General features: G+C 39.9%; 1 protein-coding gene across 2 annotated transcripts in view; it reads left to right on the top strand.

The window, feature by feature from the left end:
• The window catches only part of LOC102207385 (solute carrier organic anion transporter family member 5A1-like), a 37,339-nt gene that overhangs the window by 3,370 nt on the left and 11,100 nt on the right, over window positions 1-22,869 (top strand). For both annotated transcript variants that reach the window (XM_005752416.1, XM_013915756.1), the window contains 3 exons: window positions 18,677-18,809; window positions 20,799-21,019; window positions 22,606-22,770. In XM_005752416.1, the coding sequence (XP_005752473.1) occupies window positions 18,677-18,809; window positions 20,799-21,019; window positions 22,606-22,770 (519 nt within the window). The remainder of the gene's footprint in view (window positions 1-18,676; window positions 18,810-20,798; window positions 21,020-22,605; window positions 22,771-22,869) is intronic.

The following is a 22,869-nucleotide window of genomic DNA, read 5'->3' as shown; positions in this document are numbered from 1 at the left end:
CAGCTGAACATGAGAGGTTTTTGGACCAATTTTGTGTTCTCCATTCTTTAAGCACCGGTTTGAGCACCGTTTAAGCACCGGCACCGTTTCAAAAGTACCGGTTTGGCACCGGTATCGGATAAAACCTAAACGATACCCATCCCTACTTGTACTACACATGCAAAGCTACGCACCATGACGGCTTCGTTCATGGCTGTGTTAAAATTCAGTGACTTTGGCTCCTCCCACAGGAGATCTGAACAGATATTACCATTAGAAAGACTGTAAGTACATTTACCTACATGTTTATTGTAAATGGTGTTCACCAGCAGTGCAATAACACAACTAGCTCACATGTTTTACTAGTTTGGCTGATGATTGGCTCTTTTTAGAGGCAGTGGTGGGACAACCGCCATCTGGAGCCATTATGGAGTCCTCCCAAAAACTTCTATTAGTGATTCTTTGAGTCTCTCTCTTATACAGTGTTTAGTAGAAGCACTTGAATCTCCATTGGGAACAAACTGAAAGCCAGAGGAAAAACAACTCATTGCTTATGTTTTTATTTCGATGAGTCCCTGGATTTTTTTCTAGAGAAGAAAATGATGGAGTCACAATAGAAATGAAATACAATAAAACAGGCAATAACTAACCTCACCTGAATAATGCTGGGAAAAACTGAAATGTCTAAATGCTTTGCAACCCTTTGTAAAGTAAAAAAAGAAAAATTATACATTGTGTATTGTGTGTTTTCTAACGGTTTAATACATTACTTACTGTGTGAAGAAACCTCCAAAAACAAATGAAAATCCAATTTATATGACACAGAGAAAGCTATGAGGTTTGTAAACACATCCGGTTTATTAAACTCAATGACTAAAAATGTTACAGTTTAGTTGATCTCAGCACTGCACTGAAAACCTACGAAGCACAAGGTAGTTGACTTTAACAGCAGATGCTGCGACACAGACATATAATTAGTGTCAATTTTGCTTATTGCTCTTTGTTTATCTATAAAATGGTTGAAAGAGCTAGTAAGTAATATCCGTGTCGTGTCTTTTGTCCAAGCAAATGCCTCAAAGTTAGCAGAAGTTTACATTCATACACGATCAAGAAAAGTGATCGACTAAAGGATTAAATAGCCTGAAGAATGGCTGGTTACATGTTGGTTTGTTAGGTTATGTGTGTTTTATATGCTTCTTTTCCTCCAGTCATTACAATCCAGTGTAACAGCTGTGAGTTCACTGTGGCTGCAGCTGCTTCTCCACACTGATGAAGGACTCTTACAGCCTCTTTAAAACCTATAGCTGTGAAGCTTTTGCTTTTATTTTATTTTTTTGGTGACGCAGTCATGAAATGAAAAAAGACATGCGGAGTGAAGAGATGTGCTACAGAAGATATTTTAGTGTTAAATACTGAGCTTTATTATGAAAAACTGAAGTTGTTGATCTTTGCCACGTCTTTCTTGTGAAAAGCAATCAGTCCTCCCACCTGACTCCCTCACAATGAGCTGATGTATTTTAAATTTAGAGTAACTTTATTTGTTAAATTTATGCAATTTTAGCTTCATATTATGAGAACTTTATAAATTATGTTCCTTCACATGTGGTGAATCAACCATTTCCCTATATTTTTGAAACCCTCACAACTTTGTAAGTGTGGCAGAGAACCACATAAAAACACATTTAAGCTAAAAGTAAAAAGAGCTGTCAAAAACTGCAAGAAAATCCGTTTTATAGTCTAAATCCAAATTCGTCTAAATCTCATGTTTGTTCAGATTTGATCAATATCGTGGGATAGATCATAGTTTCAACAGAGGAACAGACACAAGCTTTCATAGCCTGGATGTCAGATCTGTTTTCTGATATTTCACCAAAGAAAACTTAAAAAAGTTCAGTTTAGGTCAATTTTCCCAGCTTGTATCTGGTCAGAACCATTGTGGCATCGGAAAGGTCTCTCCTTTTTGACATCAAGCTTATCTTCTAGTAATTTCTTCTATCATAACAGGCCATCAGTAGGATACGTAATCCCTGTTAACTACATTCACCTTGGGTTAGCTGACTATAACTAGAGCTTTGATTTTAGATAATAGCTATACAGAAACCTATTTTAGAGGTTTCTTTTTAGAGGTTTCTTTATAGTTCTTTATAACTCATTGGCCGTAGCTTATATTTAAAAAAGGCTTAAAACTACAAACTCCAAGGATGGTGAAACATTGAGGCGGTGAAGAATAATAACAGTGTCTTTTAAGCTAGCCCGCTGGTTAGTTTAAGGCAATACAAAACATTCAGTTTGTGAGCCCTGGCTTAGAAACTGCTTCTCACATGTTGAAGGTGTTTAATTATTATTTTTCTTTTTAAATTGGTTTTAAATTTTAAATTAAAAGACAATATCCAGTCTTATGGGAAAGCACAGCTGGCTCTGCATCTGGCTGCAGGGATTTTATTGAGTGAAGAGCATTAGTGTGGTCCAGCAGTTGTTGGGTGATGATTAGCTTTTTGCTTCATCCCAAAAGTGTTAGATTGGGGAGGAGAAAGACCAGTTAAGCTCATAAAACTAAAACTATTTTTATATTTAATTACCTGCTCTGTGACTCTACTGAGCCGCAGACTTGGTCCAGAGAGTTCTGCAGCCAAATGGGTTAAGTGACCCCCCCTGTTTTCACATGCTTCCCCAGAAGTTCTCGCTCCAGCAGCCTCAAACAAGGTAAAGCCTAATTAAACCGCCAAATGAGAGCTGAGTTATGAAAGGAGTAGGGGGGTGGAGGGAAGCTCTTATGTGCATTCCTGTTATTTGGTGGTGGGGGCAAAAAAAAGAGAGCCTCTGTACCCGAGTCTTGGGTACAGCCTGAGCTCTGTGTTCTTTTGAGATAAAATGGAGAGGCTTTGACGCATCCATTTTCTTAACCACTTGTACAATTCAGGGTCACAGAGACTAGCAGCCTTTCCCGGCTGTCACAGGTCAAGGCAGGGTAAACCCTGGATGGTTCGCAGGGCCAACACAGAGAGGCAGTCAACCTTTTACGCCTGTAATGTCTTTGGACTGTGGGAGAATGCTGAGTACCTGGACAAGGAGAACCCACACAGGGACATGGAGAACATGCAAACTCCAGAAAGGCCCCAGGCGAACGGAAGGTTCAAACCAAGAACCTTGTTGCTGTGAGACAACAGTGCTAACCACTACTCCCACCGTGCCAGCAGCATTTGGTGCTGGGAAGGGGAAATTTAAAAATTAGTTGTGTTAGAAAATCAGTCAGGGAGAAAAGTGAATTTCAAAGTAAATCAGAGGTCTCATACGATCCATAATATTCTTATTAAAATATAAATATGTCTGTATTTTAAAATATAGATACATTATTGTTATTATTTTCTCTTTTTGAGTAGGTATATGTACAAAAATCTAACAAAACAAAAGCAAAAAAACGTTACCCACATTCTCCCCTAACTGAATCGGGTTTGTCTGGCAGGGCCCAGTTGACCAGTAACCGTTGGCATTCCTTTGTGGTGGCTTAAAGAAAGCATTTGTTCACAGCAGCGAGCAATGGCTGGATGTGACAGAGCAATGCAGAGCAGGGCAGAGGATCCTCAGTGAGCAGGAGGTTGGCTGCAGAAACACAGTGATGTGGTCGGCTGGGTTAATGGCAGCTGACAGCTCCTTCAGTTACAGGAATGAGGACATGGGCTGTTTAAAAACAAATTGTCTTGTTTTCAGTCCTAATGGTGAATGTTGTGTGTAGGTTTACATTACCATCACCTGATATTATGTAAGTAAGATGCTGTTACTGGGAGACAGAATCAGAATGTTTTTGCTCCTGTAAAATCTTGACTTCTACTGGTTTTGCTTCAGTGTTTGATTTGCAGATTGATAGCATGTCTGCGTCAGTATGCTGAAATCTTGGACACTGCGAATCCTCCCAGTCATCAGTTTTATTATATCACTGGATTTCTCTCATAAGTTGCAACCAGTTCACCTTGCAGTTCCCAGTGAATGCACAGCAGAAGGAATGGGAAGAGACTGCAGTGTTTTTCAAGCTTAGTAACAGTGGTCAGCACATGCACAGATTAATTTACCTGTTAACAGTTCCTTTAATCTGTTAATTTCTCAACATGTAAACACAGGAACAATGAAAGGTTGCTGTTGCTACACAGTAATGGTTAAAAGCAGTATTTTTCTTTTGTTTTAAATGCAGTCCAGGCTTTTTTAGATATCACATGCAGTCATTTTGAGGCTTTGTTTGAAGGTTTGGCTCTCTGCCTCTCTCTTGCATGAGTTGGGATCTACTCTGCGTCTGATATTGACCATGGAGAGTGAGCACAAAGGGCTGACTGTACTCGGATAGGCTCTTACGGTGCTTAGCCTACTTAGGTTATTATATTAGTGACATGAGATGAGTGGAGACAGATGATATCTTTGCTGAATCGGAAGCCATACTGTGAATTCAGCTATCCAAATAGACCACAGCTGCGTTTATCTGGGCCGAAGATCTAATTCTGCAGACACAATTTGAACTGAAATCAATCTGTGACACATGACAAATTATTTTCCTGATTCAGGGCGTCACTTAGTTTCTCAGGGCTCTTAATGGTAATAAAAGGCCACTGGGAGGGAGTTTTAAACTGGAGTTTCTAGTAAATCTTAAGTCCGACTGGCATGCCCATTGGAAACTGGGCCAACTCGCAGCAGCACAATGCATCGTTTTCTTTGAGTGTGGCCCTGACTTGTAAAAGGAAAAAAAAAAGGAAGGTCTTTCTGGGACAAAGATGGGCTTTCGCAAAAGTAATTTGTTATTTAGAGAGCTTTAGAACAGCTGGGTGTTTATAAGACTGCTATTATCACTGCTCACAATAACAGTACTTCTTCTTCAAGTACATGCTTTTAAAGATGGACTTCAACGAGGAAGCTGGTGTGTAATGATTGTACTGGGGCTCTCGCAGCTCGAGGTCAGCACCTTCAGCCTGGACTCCTGGGCCAAAGGTGAAGGAAAAGTGAAAGGCCTGATAAGTAGCCGGTAGACCTTTCACCTTAGAGTTTAATAAAGCTTAAAATCCATCCCAGAACACACAAGGCTTTCATTTAAGAGGATAACACCATTCATACTCTAAAACCTCTGGTGTGTAGCTTGTTCATGAGCATTTTCAAGCTGACTGATGAGTGATAAGGTGATGCATCTGAACTGAGGCGAGGTAAAGACAGGGGAGGTCCTTGTTTTTGAACATTTATCAAGATGCTTAACTGTCTGCTGTAAACACACATTCTGGTCCCTATTGGCCCTTCTTTGTGTTAGCCTACATATGAGATCACGCCCAAAGGCAATAACAGACGGCCATTAGAATAATTCAGGACAATATTGCTTTGTAACCCCAATAAGAGGCGCTCTGTTTGGTTGCCATGCGAGGCAGAGGGCCACGCTGCAGCCACTCGAAATTTTAATGTGCCAGCTCAGAGACGCAATGTGGTCCTCGCCGGGTGTAACGCTGCTGCCATGTTTGGTAACGAATTACGTTAGCGCTCCATGAATATGACCTCAGACCTGTCGCCTCGCAATTTTTTAAAACATTTTTTTATTTTTTTAGGGGGGCAAGTAAAATCAGTGTTATTTACGACCATGAACTGCCAGTGTGACGGTCTAATTGGATTTAAGTTCACAGCAGATTAAATCACTTATTTTTGGCTAGACTTTGGTGCATCCACACCACAGGAGACAGATTTCTGTGTCTGAGTCTGCATACACCTGCGTACACTGAATTGTCTCGGGATCAGGATTCGTTTGTGATATTATCTTAAAACCTTTGGGAAATATCTCTGTTTTTTGTTATGTCTTGTTGTTGTGTAATTTAAAGCTGTGATATGAGGAGTCCAGCTTTACAGTGTCTGGCAGTGGGGAAAAAAAACAGTCGAAAGCATATCTGGATCGAAAGCAGATGTAATTCACCTCTGGTAAAATTTCATCCAAATCCTTCCGTAACTTTTCAGGTTATCCTGCTAACAAACAAATAAACAGAAAAACAGGGGGTATAGCAAATATGATACAAAGTAAAACTAGAAAATGTTTTAAAAATTCAATAAACACTATTTTTTTAAATTTGAATTTTCTGGCAATTATTTTTTCGTTCAGGGTTTACAGGGTTATCACCATGACACGTGTTGAAGCTTCCTTCTAAGTTTTCTTATTACTCAGAGATCAAGCATAAGAAAACTATCATGGCAGGTTTGTACAGTCTTAATGCTGTAAGGGCCTCTTCAAAGGTATTCACTCAAGATATAAAGGCAATAAAAGAAAGATCTAAAAGTAAAACAAGGGGAAAAAAAGAGTCAAACAAAAGAGAGAAATAAGTTGATGCATCAGGACTGTATGTAAGACTGCATTTAACTGTTTACTCTGTCTCAATAAACAGGTAAATAAAATAAAAAATGGTATCAGTCATTACAGTGACGCTACATACAATATGAATGTGACATTTCCAGTTTTTAGCTTTGGACGATGTGATATTTGGGCTGCGAATTACATAATAAAGCAACCATAAAGTGTCTTAGTGAAGTGTAACCAGATCAGCCCCGGTCAGATCAATCCCATAAGTATAAATATGTTTTATCACAGGATAGATGTGATCACTCAGAACAACTTTGTATTGATCTGTAGTGCAGCTTCCCTCTAAGAGAGCACAAACAGTGCCAGCCAGACGCCCTCACCTCCACTGCACAACAGAGTCACCTGAGCCCCTCACTGTTTGTCGTCAGCTTTATATGTGGTGCGTAAACACTGCTTCCTCACAGTGAGGTGCCAGTCAGGACAAATGATGAGAAACAACGTGAACAACATTTTACAATAACTGTTGAAATTAGCTACCGTGCCTTATTTAGCCTGGTGTATTCTTCCCATCGGCATGATCTGCATTTGTCACAGTAAGTGGTGAAGTTGTTGTTAAGGTGGAAGTGATTCAGAAATATTAAACTAGGCCACCACGAGTTGTGGTGGTTACCCATTGAATAGAATAAGCTACATGTTTAGATACTGTGATCCATTTGGTGCTTTGAGGTATTAACTTTACTTTACACTGAGTCTGTACGTCTAAATAAAAAAAAAAAAAGGATGATTATTGCGCTCTTTGATTATACCTGAAAGTGTTTACAACATAGAGAAAGAGAAGAATGTTGCGCTTTCTGCTTGGCCTGTAAATCAAAGAATTAACGAGCCAGCAGTTCATCTTGAAACTGCTGTGAGTTACTTTTCTGTCAGCCAATTGATTCTTTCTTTGAAAAATCGTCAAGCTCCAGGAAAAAGCAACCTGTAAAGTGAAGGCATGAAACCCTCATGCTGTCACAGCTTGAAAACACTCGGATTTCTAACAAAACTGTTTTGCTTTTGTTTTTCCTTTGAGGAGCATCAGATGTTCTCGCAAGCCGCTTCAGCAGCGTTTCACTCTCCAGATTTGAGCCGCACGTGACACGAGGGTGGGTTATCATGTTTCTGGGTTTGTGTTCTCAAATATTGATCTGGTCAGCAGCAGAGACGACGTGAGAGGAAGGATTTGGTGTTATTTACCTCTGAGGGCTTTCTTTCTTTCTCTTTTTAAGTAAGAGAGGAGCAAGGTGCTTAAGCAAACAGGCAGGGTTAGCAGTTCAACACTATGCTGTTATATACCATAGACACTCATGGTGTTGGGTAATAAATGGTATTCACTGCTGTATAAATCTGTTTATCCTACTTGAGTTGTGTTTGCAGCTTAGATCAGACCAGGTGTTGTACAACACGGGGCCACATTTGGCCCCAAGTTTGTTCCTGACCGGCACGTGCGAGGCCAATGAGAAGCTGGGATTGAAACATAAATAAATATACATCATGGAGCTCTTGATAACCCCAATCGTTGATAAACTACACTTAGACTTTGTCAGTTTGGTGTATTTTATTTTGAAGGTGACTGCTACTTTTAAAGACTTTTTTAGAAATATGTGTAAATGGAGACAATGCAGCTTCACTGGTACTGTTGATGTCGATACGAGGTGTGACTTTGCCAGCCCTGAAAGGGCTCCGCTCACTATAAAATAAACGATTGAGACAGCATGTAGAGTTTTAAACAAGACATTAACTTCTAAATATGTATTTACTGAAGTCGGAGGTAAATCCTGGTGCTTAGTTTTTGGAGAGCAGATAGTTTTGTTTCAGGATTACAGTTTGAATCGCCGTTATGGGGCTGAACACGCAGAGATACAAGAAAGAAAAGAAAAAAAGAAGGATTTGAGGAGGTAGACCTCTCAAGGTGAACGTAACAAGACGAATCGAGGAACAATCTGGAAATAAAAGTGCAGGAAATGTGAAAAATAAAAAAACGAGCAGTCACTCGCGTGGACACGGTTCACCTTGTGTGGATGTAAAGGTTAGATATAAAGTAAACTCAGAGACAGGTGCATTTGAAAGTCAGTTACTTTACTGCAGCTTTTGAGATTCATCTCATCCTCGCCTCTACACTTCTTATGAAGCGATGACAGGAAATGTGCATTACTGACTTCTTTTAAGCCTTTGTAGGGCTTTTTTCTTGGTTCTTTTTTTTTTCTGCAGCTGGAGCTCCTCGAGCAGGAATCGGCTTCAATGCTCTGATTTAAATCACACTTCAATAACAAAAGCGTCTAAAAAGTTTTGTTCCTGCCCGTTTGTCTGCTGTAGCTGAAAAGCTGCCGTCGGTGTGTTAAGGGAATGGCTCATATATAGGTCAGGAAGAAATTCATGTGGCTGATGCTATTATTTTACCACTTTGGTGTCAGGCTGTTCTCTCGGCTCAGGTCTGGTTTCCTGCTGTTGTGTTGCAGTGGAATTAAAAGATCATCACTGGGGGTTTGCGTTAATACCTGGCTGCAGTTTACTTGTCTCTCTTTTTGTTTTAATGCAGAGGTAGTGCACTAAAAAAAGACTGACCGTCGGGGATTAACAGCAAAAACCACAAACCAGTTGGTGTGCTAAAACTGTGTGTGTGTTTCTGTCGGTCATTTTCTAAAACGTAACAGGTTTTCTTGTCAGCAATTTTAAAACGGTTTAATTAAATCTTTGACTGAAAGTTCTGTTATTTCACAGAGGGGAACTCCACTTTCCTGTACTAAGATTTCCAGAGTTAGAGAGTGGATATGTTGGTATTTAATGATCCACTCTGGGATCCAGGTGCTGTCCTTCCTCACTTTAATATTTTAAAAGATTTGAAGCCAGTAGACCGCTAATGCTGTAAATCCCAGTCACGCAGCCTGTCAACTTTACTTAAAATTCTAGTGGACTTCCCAATATTTCATAAAGCGCAGGTTACACTGCCTGTTTATCTCATCTGCCCCAGAAACTTTGTAGCTTTGCACAACCATAGACTAAGTATAGTTAACCGGGGAATCTCTGCTTCCAAGCTGTTCTACTCTAATGCATGATTTCATTAAAATACTAGCACAACGGTAATCTTTACTCAAATCCTGTTTTTTCTTTTAAAAAGTATTATTTTGGGTTATTGGAAATGCATCAATTTTAATGCTAAAGTGGATTTTAATGGCTTTTTCTGATTCTGAGGCTCTGTAGTTTCTGGAAAAGTGTGTTAGAGAGGTGTGGTCATAATTTAATCAGCATAAAGGCACACTTGCAGACTTCAACACAAACAAGCGCACAAGATCAGAAGAGTTTTGTGTTAACACTTTTAAAACCCTTTTACTTCCCCGTGAAGAAGTCTTTTATATTATATCTGCTTCCTGTCAGGGGATAAATGACCACATCGCTGGTTCTTTTACATATTTTTGTCCCTTGATGACTGACTAACTACTTCTTCTGTGCACTGGTCATTTTTTATTTAGAATGAATTATGAAGGCTAACTCCCCAACAGTTGGAAATTGGTTTTGAGATTTCATTTCAGTAAACGTGTTAGCGCTCCACCCAGCTTTTTACCTGCAAGCAGTCAAAGCTTGCTCGGAAATTACCCACACTGCAAATGCAAAACAGTAAACCTTCAGTTCAGATAATGATAATAAAGTCAGTGCAGTAATAGAGTTTGCAAAATGATTTATTTGATGCTGCTCTAAATCTGTTACAAAAGAAATCGGGTATTTCATGCAAAGGCACAAACGACCATAGACCTTTAATGGGTTACACCATTCATTTGATTCCATACTAATGTTATTATGTCTTCTGTCCTGATTTCTTGTACAAATTTGAAATGTGCAGATATTTTATTTTGATAAACAAATATAAATGAAACACTTGGGCCTGTTTAAACCGTACGCTGTTATGTGAACAAGCTTCTTTAGTGCATAGAGAACTATTGCAATGGAGAATGAAATGAAGTGATAGGGGTAACCTGGCCTCTCATGCTTCAGCTTTTTTAAATCTGTCTCTGGAAAGCGGCGCGATATTTGGACTGTGATATTAAAGATATCTGTGGTTTTAGTACTTGTGATTGTTGAGCTGCAGTGCAGTGTGATGGCCAGGTCAGTGAGTGAAACGCTGACGAACATGAGGATCAGAACACGTGCTGAGGTGAAACACGCAGGAAGCCTCCTCACAGATTTCATGGAGGCAGGGAGTCTGACGTTAGCGCTTACGTCCCGCCGGGAAGTTGTAACCAGACCTTGCTGTGTCAGCAGGTTACTATGACAACGCTATCATACCATAACATTTCATCGCGCTCCCTCCTCCTCCTCGTCCTGGCCTCAGCGCTGTCCGTCCGCCAGCCTGTCTAGCGTACCGCTACGCCGCTTGCCTCCTCACCCAGCTTTTACTAATCCTGTCGTGTGCAGCTGCACTGTTGTACACCATGATTAAATCATACCATCAACAGGCAAACATCAAATGAAACTTGGCAACTCCAGTCCCGATTTATGCCTCTGATTTATCTGAGTAGACTGAAGGCTCACAAGCTTGTGCCTGCTGACTGAGCTCCGTGTCGTTCTGAATCTCATGATGTGTTTTTAAACATTAATTGCAAAATTACATTTATTATGAGCATTTTGCAAGCTCTGAGCTTTTTCTCTAATGTACAGCTGCCATAAATCTCTTTCATGACCCTGCTGTGAGTGTGTGTTGCTGCCCCAGCAGGTCCAGACTAGTGTAATCAGTGTAGCAGGGAGCCGAACTACATATGCAGACTCTGTACTTGATGCTGTAACACCTGAGAGCGCTCTCTGTGCTCATTATGCGTGATGTTGATGCAACTCTTTGGCTGCAGCAGTATTACAGCACATTAGGGTATTGTTACAGAGTAATCTGCAGTTATCAACACACGAGTGAGTGACATGATGCTAGCCAGGTGAAGGATGTGCTTGAAAGAGGGAAGGAAAGATGGATAATTAGCTACCTGCTCACTGCAACAGCTGATGCTGGCGCCACTGAAACATGACTCACAGTGCAGTTCAGATTGTGTCTCAAACCAGATCCAACCAGATCAGACTGCTTGGCTGCTTCTACCTGTTGTGTAACAAGCAGCATATTGAGGCTCTCTATGTAAGTCCGGCACACTGTCAAGGATCAGGGTATTATATTTATGTCTCAGAGACATCTCAGACTACATGGTGTACAGCTGGAGCTGATGAGGAGGACGAGGCCTCTGTGTGTGTGAGAGAGACTGGTTTGGTTGGTCTGCCTGTTCATTAGCAGTGTTACTCTAAAAGTTGCAGAGGTTTGTGGAAAATTTTTGCCAGAGGTGGGGCTTAGACAAACCCAGAATCTGGATCTTATCCAGATGTGGATACTGGGACTTTTGAAGGATTGTTTATTGTGATATTGGACAAAACTGAACTTTCTGCCTCATTTTCTAGGAATGCACCCATGCAACTCTTTTTGATAGGATAGATTTATGTTGGCTTTGGGTATCTGCTGGTGCAAGGTACCGATCCGAAGCCAGGGTTAAATGAATAAGCTGAGAGGCATTGTTTGATGTGTAAGGAAACATCAGGATTGACTTAAACATTGATTGTGTGACTTTTAAAGTAAATTATAACAAATTCATCCACTATTAAGTATTAGTAAGGCATTAGCAAGTGCTCAATTCAACATTTATACACATTACTCCTCGTCATTTGTAAATATACACATATGTTTATCCATCTGTTACTGATACATGATGTACAGCTTATCACTGCTAGTTGAATTCATAATCATAATCACTGTCATTATAATTTATGTATAAATGACCTACTAAGGAGAAATAATGCTATATAAATTATTAATTAAGCACTTGCTAATACCTTGCTAATGCTTAATAGTGTGACATTATTTTAAAGTGCTACCAAAAATTTTCATATAATTTATTTGCACATGGCATTACAAATCAGTCTGTTGTCATGGATACCCAGTCCAGCTTTTTTCGTAGCCGGGGTTGGACCGACATCTGTCTGTTTGTTCTGTCTTCCTCCCCTCACCCCAAGCTGTTGAAGCAGACGGCTCCCGCAGCCTGTTCTGCTGGAGGTTACTTCCTGTCAAAAGGGAGTTTTTCCTTCCCACTGTCGCCAAAGCGCCAGAGGTCATATGGGGATTTCTCTGTTGCGTTATTGTCGGGTCAACCTTACAATATAAAGCACCTTGAGGCAACTGCTGTTGTGACTTTTCGCTGTTTAAATAAAATTGAATTGAATTGTGGAATTAAGAAAAAACTGCGAGTCGTCTACTTTACAAACCACTTCATCCAAATAGCCTTTTGGATCCAGTCACTCAATTCAAGCATGGTGTGGAGAGAAGTTTCAGCCTCAGCTGAGGTCCATGAGTTATACTGAGACTGCCCAAATTGTCACCTGGCATTTGGACATGTAAAATGAGGCATGCATGTTTGACATATTAGTGTTTGTAACTCATCTGGCCAAAGATTCAGTGAATTTATACTGTGACCAAGTGAGGCGAAGTGTCCGTTTGTCAGTCCATATTTCACAATAATCCACGCTCCTGTAGCTTTGGAAAGCAAAATAACAATCACCTCGTGGGTCTACAAGTTGTGGTCAGGGTTAAGGTTATATTTGTTATTTTATGAGCATTTTCATCACTACTACTTGGTCAGATTTTAATAAAACTTGCACACAATGATCACTTCTTGGGTCTTAACCCAAACTCTGCTCAAGCTCACATGTCTTGCTTTACCGGCATTGACCTGTGAACTATGACGGATCAGGAGGCGGATAAGCTGCTATGTCACTGGCGTTTGTGGGTATTTCTTAGGATGACTTATGCATAGTGTTTTATGTTTATTTTATTTAAAAGGGGTAATGTACAGTTATTTAATTAACATCAGCACTTGTGTAAATATCTGAGATTTTTAACTGCAGGTTGATGCAATTTATGCAACAACATAAAAGAAAAGGCATGCATACAGAAGGATCTATGCAGAGATGAAACCCCGAAGTATCTGAATGATAAAACAAAGACACAACCATTAAACAAGTCCATCAGCCCCACTGCAAAAACATAACATATATTTATAACAGGGTGGTGTTAATGGGACTGCACAGTGTTAACCGGTCTGAGGTTATAGATCATAAAGGTGTTATGCAGACTTTAGATTTAGGATGATTTTCATTCCCAGGGTTTATTCTACCTTAACATTGATCGTTGGAACGCTGAGGCCAAAGATGGTTTCCCTCCATCAGCACAAACACTGCTGCCTCGACAGCAGCAGGTTGGTGTGCACTCTGCTCTCCTTCTGCTTCCTCTCTCTTTGCATCCTGTCTCCTGTCTGGTTTTATTTCATCTTTCTTTTTCTTTTTCTCTTCATGAAAGCCTCTTTATGACAAACCATATGTGTGCAGGGTACATAGTTGAAGTAAATGTGACAGAAAGCATGGTTTGTGTGGCTTGCACATTCATCTGTTGGATTTTTTGTTTTTGACCTATTTCTTTAACCACTGAAAAAAGTGCACACTGGCTCCTTTGAGCATTTGCAACCTGCTTATAAACCACTTTTAACAAATAAAGCACATTACTGTTGCTTAATTAACTGGAAGGACTCACAGAGACCTTCGCTAAGCTTCTAGACTTATCTTGCAATTTTAAAGACCGCAATCCAGATCCACACCAAAATTTAAGGTGGACCTATAATGCTAATTTCCAGCTCCATATTTTTAATGGCTTTTTTCCTGTGCTCCACCTTATTTTAAAAAAATTGTAACACTGCTGACGGACAAACAAGCACAGACATAATTCCTTTCACTTATGCTCCACCTCCGTGAGGTGCAGTGTCCTGGGTTCATACCAGGGCAGGGCTCTTCTGCGCACTCCTCTAGGTGCTCTGGTTTCTTCCATCACTGAAACATTAATTCTCCTTTCATTGCACTGGTTTATAGCTGGAGTTGGCTGTATTGGCTGCATACTGCTCCTAATATTTCAGATGGCTTAAATGGAGAGAATGAATTTTCCTATGGGCATCTTTCAGAGGCATCTTAATCTTCTCTTCAAAGCGTTTCTTTTGTTTATAAAAGTGGTTAATCTAGCAAAATTCTTAATATCACTAGAACACATGATTGAGAGGCTTTTAGGAAAGTTTTTGTTGCTTAATGGTTATGTATTAAGATTTGACTTCCAGTCTACGTTGGAAATAAAGAGCAGCGAAGAAAAGCCATCATCCTTCTGGTCCCTGACTACTTTATCATAAAATTTTAATGAAGGTCTCACATCTCCGCTGTCACAGTCTGTCTTTCTTTGTATGATTCATCATCTTCTTTTCAGTTTTTTGTTATTTTTCTCACTTTCTTTCTGGCTCCTCATATCTCAGCTGGGCCCGTTTGCCTGACCTATGACCGGCGGCGTGCTCGTCTCTTATCCCTCTGAAGACAGTCACGTTACTGCATCACGTTGTGTAACACGGCAACCTGCCAGCCGAGGGTTTTCCCTCTTCTTTTGCTTTGTAAGGGATTATCCACGGCTCCCCTCGTAAGGCCTGAGCCCTCAATCCCATCACTCTGTTTCATCATCCCAGAGTCTGGCTCTCTTAGTCAGATGATGTAATAATCGAGTGGAAGGATGGCGTGGAGAGACAGACTCTGTCTGTCAAGATGCTCTGCAAATGAGTAACTGCAGTGCTCACGTTGCTGCCGGCATTTCTGGAATGTGTTGATTTGATTGGGAAACGCTCCCTAAATGAGGAATGTGTGCTGAATCTTTTCATTTTGCTGAGTGTTTGGGGGTTTTTGAGAAATCAGGCAGGTACATATTGATCAGTTTTAGCTGAGGGAATTATTATACTGTTATTTTTATTTGAAGTAACTGTTAACCTTGTCAGAAAATCAACATAGTATAGATGAGCAGCATACTGCTGTATTTATAACAGGTGAGCTGAAAGCCTCTGAGAAGATCAGATACATCACGTGAATTATTGGCTGTGGGAATGAGACTTTAAAAAATTACACATAAATCTGGATTATCAGCAGTCAGTTTTTATTATTGAAAATGTTTCTGTTGAATAAAGTGTTTTTAAAAATAATAATTAATACCATATCCAAATGTTGTCATTATAATTCAAGAAAATTTGCGATACTAATATTTATGACGATATAGAAAAAAATACTGAACAAGTTTCAGTAATGAGGGGCATTTTTCAACGAGCTGCTGTCAGTGATGACACACTACCGAAATTGAATTGCGAGTTTACTGAAACAGGGTGCCAGCAGCAGCATTGTAACACAGCACGAGTCAAATGGAAGTACAGGTGGTGTTTTCCCTGGAAATTTTAAGGAGACGTATAAAATAACAGCTTAACATGTTTCTTTTATAATAAGCAAAGTAACATAACTTTGTAACTCATCAAGAACCGAGCAATATGGTCATATTAAAAGTTTACTTATATTTTCTTGTGCTGTATAAGTCCTGCTTTTCTTCCATGTAACACATCAGTCATTTCCACCCATTTGCTCTTCTCTCTTGGCTCTTGCTGTCAGACATGCCGAGGCCATGAAACGCAAACACATGGTGTTACTATAGCAATGATATCACAATATAACACATGTCACATACAAATATTCACAGGTTTATCACATACGATAAGATGTGGCACAGCTATAGTCATTACACTTTAGCTAGTCTTGGCGGTTTATCAAGATATTTAACTACTTTTTAACTGTTTTTCCAACCCATTGAATTGAGTTTTGTTTTTCCCAAAAAGATCTAGCAAAAAAGAAGAACTAAATCTCTGGGTAGTGACCTACTGCTTTGTAACTCAGCTGAGGAACAGCTCTCTCTGTGCCCTGTTTGTTGTGTGACTGAGCAGCAATGCTTCAGTGACAGAGAGCAGCAGTGCAGCGTGAGAGGGGAAAAAACACTGAAAAAGTTATGCACACCGGTCATCTATCGAGCCATCCTCTTAATTGCTTATCCATCTTAGTGCCATTAGGGGTGCTGGAGCCTATCCTTACTCAGCAATTACTGTAAGGGTCTCAGTAACAGTGGGCTGTAGTTTCCCATGCAAACACTGGGGAAAAAACAACACATATTTGCAAGAATCAACCACAACGACGCTACAAAATTCATGATTTCAAGTTAAACTTGGTCAGTCCTGTGAAGAGCTACTGCAGAAGTGTTCTGTATTCAGGAAGATCAAATTATTTCTTTATTAATTAACAAGTATCGACAACTACACACTTCAGCATATGATCAAAAACGTAACATCACTGTAAGAGTGGCAAGTTGTTTGATTTGCACTATTTATAATAAGGCTTTTAAACCTTCATATAGTACATTGAAGTAAAAGCATGCTACATAAGTGAAAGTTAAGTGCATCCTGTTAAGTGTTAGTTTGGCAGCTTAATAAAAAAAATCAAAAAGTGTCATTATGGACATCTTTGATTCTTTAAAAGAAGGTTAAAAGAACAGGAACACAACATTTACAACTGTGCTAAGAGACAAACATCTCAGTTTTAGTGTCATTCCTGTGCAGCGTACTGTTTGTATTTAGATTGACTGAGTCACTTCTAGGCCACAAACACAGTGGAAACCATGTTACGCGTTCACAAGCACTAATATAACTGAAATAATCATCACAGGACTAAATTAGTGATTTGAAGTTAAACATGGAACAGTGCCTTTTCACTTGGCTTTCCAGACATGTTCCAAAAACATCTCAATTATTCTACGAAACCAGTATCCACAAAAAAAGGACAGATAACAAAGTATAAGCAAGTAAACTTTAAGCGCTCATACTTGTTGGTCAAAGTTGGTATCATTTGCTGCTGATTACTAGCAAAAATGTAAAAGACAGATGTCAGAAAATATATGTCGTGTTCGCTTAACAACAGTAAACAATAAAAAAAATAGAATAAAAAAACAACAACTAAAGTGAAGTTAACAGTTTAAGCCATCACTGACGGAAACCCAGTGCTCCCAGTATTTCCCAGGACTCCCAGGACAGTTTTGGTTCAGATAACTTTCAGGTTCCTCCAGTGCCTGGCCCAGCTTTGAGTTCTTAAGTGCTTTCAACTCCAGCCAAGGAATTAAAGATTTTAATTCCCTCTAATTGGAGAAATCTTATTCGCAGCCTCAGCGGCCCCCTGATTGCACAGTCATATGATCTGCACACATGACACACACACGACCTTTTGTAAATGGCTAGATTAGTTCTAGTGTTGCATAAGGCCTGCAGTTTGACAAATGTCATTGAGTTCAGTGTAATGGTGTAACTTTGACACAGAAGCTAAACAAAATGCAGTCTGCTGTGATAATCTACCTCACTATTGTTCAGCATTTATTAGCTTTAAGTTCAACCTCGGGTTTTTACTTTCAGCCATGATGGCAGAGCAGTGGCCACTAATGCAAAGCTCACTCTTTTTCAGTTCAGCCCTCGTACCTGTCCATTTTCAGTGAAATGTTTTTTGTTTGTTAAGCCCCTTAACCTATGAGTCATTGCAGCATAAAAATGGCTCCTATCACAAGGGATGAACCAGTGTTCTAGTCACACATAATTGACAACTTCACAAAAAAACATTTAAATGGTATTTTTAGGCCCTTCTTTATAGATTAAAAAAAGTGTATGTAGTGGTATGTCCACCTTTTTATACAGTCTATGGATGGATGGTTGCTTTTTCAGCATTCATTACAAAATGAAATCCATTCATAGTACTCACAGTATTAAATCATTCCTCTGTCAATTATAGGTACTTGAAAAAAGTTGAGGATTTATTGAGGGGCAGCAGATGAACTCTGGGACATGTGCTGCAGTAAAACTAGTCTAGTGGCACTGCTGGAAAAGGGAAGTGTCTGACAAAGAATCGATTTTAGCCGTTTCCTAACCTGCCACCATCCCATCAGTCTTGGGATCCTGGTTGTAGCTAATGTCGTGCCGTGTGCTGCCTCCTTCAGTTTTCTCACTTAATACATACAAAAATAGTGCAAATTTGTGTTAAATGACTTCTTCCTGCTTTGTGTTACATGTGAGAGAGAAGAACTACAAAATATCTAACCAGATTTTCTCAAACACGTGCACAGTTCATGTTTTAGCTCAGTTTTGGTCACATTAAAAAACTTCCAAAGCACCAGACAGCACACAGTCGAAGATGGGAGCTTTTGATGGCCTTCAAAAGAGATTGAGACCAAAACAAAGCAGAAAAGATGCATGAATGTTGGAGTTGATTTATCTGAACTGACTCCAGTGAGATGACGAGGCTGCTTTGTGTCTGCTGGATGTTGTTCAACTCTAAAAGTAGTTTTGATGTTCGGCCAAAACTTGCACACATTTAAAGTTCGAGCTCTCTGCTTCTCTCTGCTCTTTGCAGCCATCATGTACGTGATGGGAGCGCTGGGCCCAGCAGCTGGCTACCTGCTGGGTGGAGTCCTCATCGGCTTTTACGTGGACCCCAAGACTGTTGTCAACATCGACCAGAGTGATCCCCGCTTCATTGGAAACTGGTGAGAAGAGTCTGCCATGAGCCCATCGAAATGTAAAATATGTGTGTGTGTTGAAGTTGGTGGGTTTTTATATAAATTTCCATTAAAGCAAATACACTCTGTCAGTATCACTACTATTACCAACACAGTAAGTTAACCATTTGTGTCTTCAGTGTGATTCACTGGGTTTAGTGCTGAAGCTCACAAACGGGGCACTGAAGAGTATATTTTTATCCCCAGTTTCTCAGAGTGTTAGTGGTAAATAAACTGTATTACCTAAGTTTCAGTTCATTAACACAGTACAGTTCTGTAGTATCTTTCTTGGTGAAAGTGCTAGAAACACACTTTAGTTGGTACCTGGGGTGGATTCTAAGTTAACCCTTTGGTGATAATCAATGGCTCTGCCTCGGAGACGAGCAGGATTATGGATCTAGATGCATTTTTCAAAAATTTAATAAAAAGTTAAATTGTTTTGAGGTTCCATTTTGACCAATACTTTCCTCCTTTTCTCCAAATATAGCCAAATTAACGTGGCTGGTGAATGCTGCGCCGACTAAAAATGGAAACCGGAGAGTAAATACAGATTATAAATGTACATGTATCAGAAACGAGTCTAAAGAGATTTAACTCTCCAAGTCTCAAAACTTTGAAAGATCCAGTATTTACAAGTTTTGGTTCTATTTGAGGTGGTGATGGTGGAGTTATGTGTAAATGTGTGTCAGGAAAAGAGGCTCACACGCTTTCATTAATGAATGATTCATTCTGTTTATAGTTTTCTGTTCTGCAGATTTTTTTATTTGCACTCTAATGAAAAAAATAATAATGGTGCATTATAATCAGCTGCTTCTCCAGTGGGTCTCTCAACTGCATTCCTGCTCTGCAGCCTCTGAACTTGATGTAAGAGCTCATGAACCACCCGCTGCATTCTGGTTAGAGTTCACTTCTGCTGGCACTACTGCTGGCAGCTATAGTGCAGATCCTTGGAGTACATCTGACAAAGGTCATTGCAAAACTAAACTAGCTGGGGCTAGCTGCTTAGCAGCAACTCAGGTCTTTTACTAGTGAATTACAGCTGGCTTAAACTGGCCTCCTGCTGTGCAGAACACCATGATTTTCTTTTTTATGTATAAAAACTACAACAATTGGATGAATGTATCTTATTAACCTGCTATCACCCTTTCACTTGTTACACTTCTAAAAAGATCTTGGAAAAAATGCAACTAAGGAAAAAAGAAACAGAAATGCTACAATTTAATACTTATGTCCACCAATTACAGAGTCGATCATTTATTTGCTGTATGTGACTCTAACAGTGTCGCATTCTTCCTGGTACACGCTGTACTGCGGGAATATCTTGTTCTCTCGGCTTCCCCGTACTGTGGGTGCAGAGATGCAACGAGACCAACGTAGCTGTGAGCGCATCTGTGATTAAATGAGTCGCAGGACGGACACACTTGGGCGGCTCTGTATGATAGACTGGGGCAGTAATAACAGACAGAGTGTACTTCACTCAACACCAAATAATAGGACTCTGTTAAAGTCTGGAGGGGTAGAATACACTTTGTCCCTGTTCGTCTCTGTGTTAAATGTGTGAGAAGAAAAGGAAACCTCTCCCAACACGGTCGCATCTGAAAACAAACTCCGGGTTTGAATCCAAACCAAGACGTGTTTGGTCCTTAGGTCACGTTTTCGCACATATCATCTGAAAATCTGTTGTTGTGTGTGAGATGTGGTTAGTCATCTATTTAGAGCTCTCACTGATGCCTTCCTCTGACTGACAGCATAATCAGTGACTCACAAGCTAACAGCCACGAGCTTTCTACATGAATTATAGGTGATGTTAGCAGGAAGATGATGGTGTACCAGTTTATGTGCATATTAATGAGGCACATGGGATGATACCAAGTCTGAGGTTGAGTCTTTGGTAGCAAAAGGAGTAAAAACTGACTCAGAATTTAATAAAAACATGTGTTTTTAATATTTTACTTCAATAATCTCTGGGCTGTGTAGGTGGAGCGGGTTCCTGCTGTGCGCCATAGCCATGCTGCTGGTCATCTTCCCCATGTTCACCTTCCCCAAGAAACTGCCGCCCCGACACAAGAAGAAGAAGAGGAGGAAAAAGCTGAGTCTGGACGACCTGTCCAGTGACGACGACGTCCTCAAGGAGAAGAGCAACAACAACAAGACCCAGACGGTCACTTCGTCCATGGGCTTTGGCAAGGACATCAAAGGTACTGGAAAATCGATGATGTCAACTATTAGAGGAGTGTTTCCTAGAACTATGAGGGTGTGGGCTGTTTAAATATAACTCTTTAGTTCAATTTATTGACCTTAAAAGACGAGTTCAGACGGTCTTTCAAGTCTAATGAATGCAGAACCCAAGTCAGCCTCCTCTAATTGAATAACAGAGTAGAGGCTTATCGTGTAACTGCAGCTACCAGAGAAGAGAATAAAGCAGGAAGATTTCTACTATTAAGTTTCTACTATTAACTAAAAATCAGTTTGGGGCCACAAAACATATTTCAGCATTATAATGAAGGTGATACAGCTTATTGAGTATAAATAACCCTGTGAGCATGTCAGTAATTCATATCGTATACCACATGTTTCTGCTCTGCAATCCACAAACGTTTTATTTTCATTAAAGTAACATTGGGGTTTTTTTTGCATTTAGGAAACGTGACTAAACCCAAGAATTTGTCAGTTTTATTATGAAACAGTTGTGAAGTAGAGAGAAACAAAAACACCTGTTAGCATTTTTAGGCCTGCTTTGAAACAAAGTAGCTGTAACGCTAAGATGTCCCCTGTGAGACACTTTTAGTATAGAGAATAACTTCTACAATAGGATTTTAAAATAGGATGGGTACAGAGTAGAAAGATATAAAACCATCAGTTATATATCTCAGCACGCACAGCAACAAGTGAGGCAACAACAGATGGTTTAGAGCTGATCGTTGTCCACAAAAGTCCTGTTTTTGTTTCGTGTTGACCCCGCTGAAAGCCACAAGCCGAAACAATGAAATGACCACATACTACATTTGTTGCTGGAGCTTTAATCTCTTCAGGATTGCAACTAAATAAAAATATACTTTTTGCTACATCGCGGTAGCATCTTTGATGATTTAAGCAGACTTCGGTGTTGCTCAGGCAGCTCCTCCTGAAAAGCTTTGACAGCAAAGTCAAGAGAACGTGTTACGTGTTACTGCAAGCTTTTATTTTCTTCTGAGTGCTGCAAAGTTTGGAAAAAGAAGTCCAAATGGAGTTGGTTTCATTGCCCCTCTTCACAGCACTGATTTAGGAACATTTAGCCAAGGGGGTGGTTAAAGTTTTGATTTGAAGTGCCAAATCAAGGAAGTAGTATTGAAGGCTTCAATTTTAGCTGTTGTTCATGATTGTGAGGATTTTTACAGGCAGCCCTTGAAGGGCTAAATGGTTCTCTTACCCCCGTGTGAAATATTTCACATTTATTTACAGCCACTTTTTTCCCAGTTGAGTGGTTTTATTTATTTTGTGATAGTACAGCTCTGTTTGTTTCTTGTCATATTTTCTGTACTCCTGAGAGTAGAAAAGCTACTCTAAACCTGTGTGCAGTGAACAACGTGTGTGCAAATGTGTACAAATTTTGACAGCGTGCAGATTATGAGGACAGTTGAACTAAAGTGAACTCGTCAGTCTGTCTCAGCCATCTGTAGTTCAGACTGAATCACAAACGGATTTGTAAAAATCAGAAGGGTTTATTTTCACTGTTGTGACGCTGACAGAAAAAAAACAAAAGCTTTACTTTGTGTTCATGTTTTTTTTCTTCACCCTCTTCCAGACCTGCCTAAAGCCGCAGTGAGGATCCTCAGCAATGTGACTTTCTTGTTTGTCAGCCTGTCCTACACGGCAGAGAGCGCCATCGTAACTGCTTTCATCACTTTCATCCCTAAATTCATCGAGTCTCAGTTTGGGATCCCTGCCTCCAATGCTAGCATCTACACTGGTGAGTTAAATGTACACATTTTAAAGAGCATTTCGCCTCACCATCCCACCTCTGAAATCCTGCAAAGACTGAAAACTGGGCTCAATAAATCTGTTTTTT

Source organism: Pundamilia nyererei, unplaced genomic scaffold (assembly GCF_000239375.1).
Source record: "Pundamilia nyererei isolate P.nyererei 1_Seehausen unplaced genomic scaffold, PunNye1.0 scaffold00358, whole genome shotgun sequence".
Taxonomy (NCBI): domain Eukaryota; kingdom Metazoa; phylum Chordata; class Actinopteri; order Cichliformes; family Cichlidae; genus Pundamilia; species Pundamilia nyererei.
Note: the sequence above shows the minus strand (reverse complement) of the source record. Positions and strands in the feature narration are given on the sequence as shown.